The 5,343-nt window shown below is 33.1% G+C and overlaps 1 protein-coding gene across 1 annotated transcript; it reads right to left on the bottom strand.

Annotated features, from left to right (window-relative positions):
• Window positions 1–619: 619 nt before the first annotated feature.
• On the bottom strand, window positions 620–3,546 carry LOC116348742 (CLIP domain-containing serine protease 14D-like). The gene is made up of 8 exons (XM_031779846.1): window positions 3,508–3,546; window positions 3,192–3,430; window positions 2,976–3,105; window positions 2,216–2,697; window positions 1,980–2,039; window positions 1,545–1,900; window positions 1,241–1,445; window positions 620–997 (listed from the first exon to the last, which is right to left on the bottom strand). Exons 1-8 carry the CDS (start codon window positions 3,527–3,529, stop codon window positions 821–823), a joined length of 1,671 nt encoding a protein of 556 aa, XP_031635706.1. The 5' UTR covers window positions 3,530–3,546; the 3' UTR covers window positions 620–820.
• Window positions 3,547–5,343: the final 1,797 nt, after the last annotated feature.

The raw sequence follows: 5,343 nt of genomic DNA, 5'->3' as shown, positions 1-5,343 counted from the left end.
ATTGATTGGTGTGTGTGATATTCACGTCATGTTACACACGTAAACGCGTACGTCCGCTTTCGTTTTTGTTCATTTTCTTCATTTCTTTGATTTTATTTCATGTTCTCTTGTCTTACACTTTCTATCACACAATGCATAAAGGTTGTGCACTTTCTTTTGAATTCCCCTTTTCTCCCGAAAAAATTGTCACCTTTTCTTCCTTCAATCACAAATTTCATCGTGTCAACAATCGATTGGCTGATTTCCCTTAATGCTTTGCTTTAAATCAAAAGCCAATAATGCCATCAATTTTGTTAATAAAGGAGAGGTGAACAAAATGTACCAACTTAGTAATATTCAAGCGAATTACGTGTTTATTGCGTATGAAAAACGTTACGAATCCCAACCCAAAAAAAATTCTTCACATGAATGAAATATAAATGAATGAAGTTTGAAGTCAAATTCTACCGGATGCTCTGTAGACATTATAATATAGTCTTCAGTAAATTTTCATTTGATTACTTCATCAGTTTTATTCTAATCATAATTTTACACTGAAAAGTCATCTGAAGATGCAAAGCATACTAATTCTATCTAATAAAAAGTCCTTGAGAAACAAATTCAATTGTAATCGATTCCATTAGAAGATAAAACATTTTATTTGTGAAGAAGCTTAGAATTTATGTTCTAATATATTTGTTTTTTTGTTTTTTGTTTCAAATGGCGTCATATTTTTATATCTACAAACTGTTTGTGGGATGAATAAATTTTGCAATACAAACTCTTAGCAACAGCTAATTCCACTTTCAAATCGAAAGAAAATATCATAAGTTTGTTTCTATTAAATTACACAAAATGGTTCTTTAGTCATATCCATTATCCATGGTATATAAGATGAAATTCGGCATGCAACTCGTGGCTGACGTGTACCACAACCAACACCATAGCTTGGCATTCCGACCAACACCAAACGACCCGTTACTGTATCAACATGACAAAGACCAGCACCATCATCTCCCTAAAAATAAATGAGCAACATTTCAACAGTTTTAAATTACAATAAGCGCGTAAAATGTTGCCATTTTCATTGAATAAATAAGGTGTAATTTTAAAAAAAAAATCAACATTTATTGATTTGATTCCATTAACGGAGCTCAGTTTCATATTTGTTGATATTGTAGAGGATGTGTTGTGTCATCAATGAAAACGGTAATTTTCTATAGTTATTCTAAAGTGTATTTTGAAGTGAAGTGTCAATTACCGTGCACGTATCTTTATGTGGTGTAAGAAGGCACATTTGTGACGCCGTTATTCGATATGGATAATTGTCATTGCATTGATCATTTGTTATGACATCCAATGTAACAGCTTGCAATTGCGTTGATGTTGGTCCCGTGTACGATGTTTCACCATAACCAGCCACTTCGACCGGGGAGTAGGCATAGTTTTGTTGCGATAATCTCTCACTGAATTCAATCAGCAAATGAAAAAAAAAACCGAACAAGAAAGAAAAACGAACATTATTTACACTTCAAATGAATTCATTTACTTTTGTTAAATCTCACCTAATTGGCAGGCACACTGGTGCAACGGCCGGATTATATTCGATCGTCCCAATGATCTTTCCAATTGCAATATCGTTTAGCATTGACAATGGATCGTATTCTTTATGAACAATTACACCAGATAGTCGATATGTTGCTGCATATCTCGAACTGGCAGGTCGTGCATAATCAGTTGTACCAACAATCACCCCAATCGTATCGATCGTACGATTAAATAAACAATGACCAACTGATATTATAAAACTTTGACTTATTATTGTGCAATGACAAAAAACAATTTTTGTATTTAAATCCAATAATCCACATGCAAATGGCATTTGTTCAATATCAATTTTTTCGCCGTTCAAAATGCGTGGCTGTTTCAATATAACAGAAAACAACAATTCAAATGAAAATTTTGTGGAATAAAAAGACAGAAGAGAACAAATAGCATACCCTTTTCCGTTGTCCACATGGGCATTGACCTTGGTCTTGTGGACCCATTGGTTGATACACCTAAAAATACAAAACGAAAAAAATAAAATTCATTCAATTTTTCAAACTTTCTGTGCATATTTTATTTGATGCAATAAATGAAATACAGCAAACGCAACAAATTTCTTTTAAAAATAATATAAGATGAAGCAAAGCGGGAAGCAAGCAGATTTAAAGCATTATTTGTATTTGTAAACCTGTTGAGTTGGCGAATATGTGGGACTATTGTAGATTGGTTTTTGTTGTTGATTTATTGGGTAGACATTTTGTGGGTAACCAGTTTGATATGTTGTTTGGTAGCCAGTCTGATAGCCACTTTGATAACCTCTATACACTGGCTGAGATTCTTGGTAAGTTACGGCCGGCTGCTGATAGGGGATGGCAGGTGAATAAGAGGGTTGATAGGCCGGCTGTGGTCTTGATTGTGCTGGGAATCTTGCGGGGGCATAATATGTTGGTTGAAATCCTTGCTCATAGCGTACGCCTTGTTGTGTATAACCTGGTTGATATGATGGTGGATATTGTTGTTGACGCTGTGCTGGGTATACGCGTTGTGGAAATGATGGTCCTGTTATGTAACGAGTTTGTGTTGCTGACTGAGGTGCTGGCAAAGGAGATACTTGTGCATAGATTTGACAAAAGAAACCTCCACCAGTCGAATTGGGATAACTTCGAAGCGCTAAATTATTCAATGAAAAAGAATTCACGATTTTTACTAATGCTTTTTTGTTTGTTCACTAAAATTATGAAGAAAATAATCAAAAACTGAATTCAAATTTGCAGATTCTGAAATTTCATACACATTGACAGAATGTGTTCCTTTTGTGATCTTTTTTTTAAGAAGAAAATGCTTAAAAATATTGTTTATAAATACAGATGTAATTAATGCTAAAATGTTTTCTATATGTAATATTATATACGAAACAAAGTCTTTATATATTTACGTGCTTTACTCACCCATGACTAAGGCATTCGATCTTGTTTCGGTGACGAATGGCTGTGTACAATAATTCACCGCATCGTTCAATTCCTGGCAACCTTGATAAGAAACCTCAAGTCGGTCACTGTTTTTGTCACATGTTCCATACTAAAGACAGACAAAACACAATTAAATACAACAATTACTATTAATAATCAAAATTCATTGCTACCGTCTATAGCATTTGAACTTACCGTAGGAATTTTCATGTCAGTACATTTGATTACGATATTTGTGCCGTACGGAGCACATCCAGACCAACGGCAATTTGTTCCTGGTGGATATTTGTCGGGATAATATGGTGAGAATACGTCATAGATTCGGCCAAGTTGAATTGATTCAAAATAATCACACCCATTAAATATATTATTATTCGCGGTATATGGATAACTTTGACTCAGAGCACATGATGCGATGGTCACCAATACAAAAACTATGCAAATATTTAAAATATAGAATGTTGAAAATACAAAGAAAAAAAAATTTGAAAAAAAGAAATCAAAAACATACTTTGTAAAATTAAATAAGCCATTTTTTGTTCGGATAGCACAAAAATCACTAGCAAAAAAAAAAATATGCGATATATATAGCAATTAATTAAAAATCTTCAATAAATATTCCACATTTGAAAATGTAACACATAAAATCAAATGTCTGGAATCCGCTGTGTCTCAGCCAATATTGCACTTCACACTGACAAAATTTTGGCGTGTGCCGATTTTCTTATTAGAACCAGGTATCATTCTTCCCGTGCTATTTTTTCATGTGTTCTCATTCAATTGTCTCACTCATCTTTATTATTCACTTAAAAAATATTACGAAACCGTTTTTTTTTATTCGTCAATTCATTACGAACGCGTCAGTCAATATTGGAGGAAAAAATGTGTGTCATCTCAAAATTCGAATACATTGAATCCAAAAACACTGCCAAATACTGCGAAAGAACAACAAATTGCATGTTATGTTGAATCATTGTAGCAAAACATTTAATATGAGTTTGTCAAGCGGAAAGTATTTCAATGACGTTGTTTTTGCGAGGATTTCCGATGAATTTGAAGTATTTTCAAAAAAAGAGAACACAACAACAACAGAGAAACACGCACACAGACATTCAGCTCATCTCAGACGAATCTCGTATCCATCTATTTTCGTGGATTTCGTTTTCACATGTAAAACTGTTTACTAATTATAATTTAAAACGTTTGTCACATTTTGAAACTATGGAGTCTGTTTTAATTTTATTTTCATTGTTGGCCTTATGTTTTACGATGCTTATTAATTTTCATATATTTTGCAAACGATTTAAACGAATCCATGTGTATCGTTGTTATTTAAATATCGGTGCTATTTTTGTTATTCGTAAACTGTACAGTTTTCTTTGCCAGATAAAGTCTACAACCTTTACATAAGTTGATAAACACACGTGCGTATAAAAACGAAGAGATGATTTGTAGCGTACTTACCGAAATTAAAACAATAGTCAAAATATGTCCAATACCAACAGAAGCCCGCTGTTTTTTTGTTTGATCGATTTAAATTTTTTTTTACGTTCGTCGTTCGTTATGTGGCCTTACTTATTTGTCATGTTAATACAGTTTAAATGTTCCCATTTTTTAAATGATATATTCCACATTCTTTTCAGACAGTGTGACACATAACTGCACGGAAAAGAAGACATTGAAATAGTTGGAGATCTTGTTTTGTGAAAATTGAACAGCAACAATAACATTCGAGTCGTGTAAAACACTTTCTTTTGTTGTCACACATTATCTGTACAAACCTATCGTGCGCGGCAACAACTGATGAATGAGACCATTATTTGAATAACTGTACAAACAACGTTTATTGTATGCCGGTTGCTCATTCCACACTCAATTCACTAAACTCGATTACTACTTCAAATATGCGAAAAATGGTTACCCGTTAAACACACTTAAAAGCATCTCTTTTAATCGATTTCACAATACCATCAGCCAAATAAAATTGTATTGCAACCACACAAGACCATGTGTCAACACAATCATTTAATTCAGGTAATATTTTATTTGAAATGAGCTGTATGTCTTCAATGATATTGAATAGGCAATCAATTTTGCCTCGATGCAAATTCACAGTTCGAAAAAAACACACAACGAATATTTAAATTTCAATAGCCGAAAAAATAATTATTAATCAAAAATTAACTAGATTAACTAACAGCTGAAAATGCTTCAACAATTAGCAATCATGTTTTTTTTTTGTCAACCCTCTGCGGTGTACGTTTGAGTTTTTCTAATTATCTTTGCATTGTTTTTAAGTGATTTTTACATATATATCCGCATTCCGTATACAAATGTCCTCGTCTTG

The sequence above is a fragment of the Contarinia nasturtii genome, unplaced genomic scaffold (genome assembly GCF_009176525.2).
Source record: "Contarinia nasturtii isolate CC-2019 unplaced genomic scaffold, AAFC_CNas_1.1 Cnas_scaffold_129, whole genome shotgun sequence".
Lineage (NCBI taxonomy): Eukaryota > Metazoa > Arthropoda > Insecta > Diptera > Cecidomyiidae > Contarinia > Contarinia nasturtii.
The sequence above is the reverse complement of the archived record's forward strand: the minus strand, read 5'-3'. Positions and strand labels throughout refer to the sequence as shown.

Excerpts from the sequence above, each read along its gene's own strand:
- LOC116348742 (XM_031779846.1), bottom strand. The coding sequence starts at position 3,529 with ATGGCTTATTTAATTTTACAAA. Across the intron at positions 2,040-2,215 it reads CATATTCGCCAACTCAACAG|GTGTATCAACCAATGGGTCC; the intron begins GTTTACAAATAC and ends TTGTATTTTTAG. Across the intron at positions 998-1,240 it reads CACATAAAGATACGTGCACG|GGAGATGATGGTGCTGGTCT; the intron begins GTAATTGACACT and ends ATTTATTTTTAG.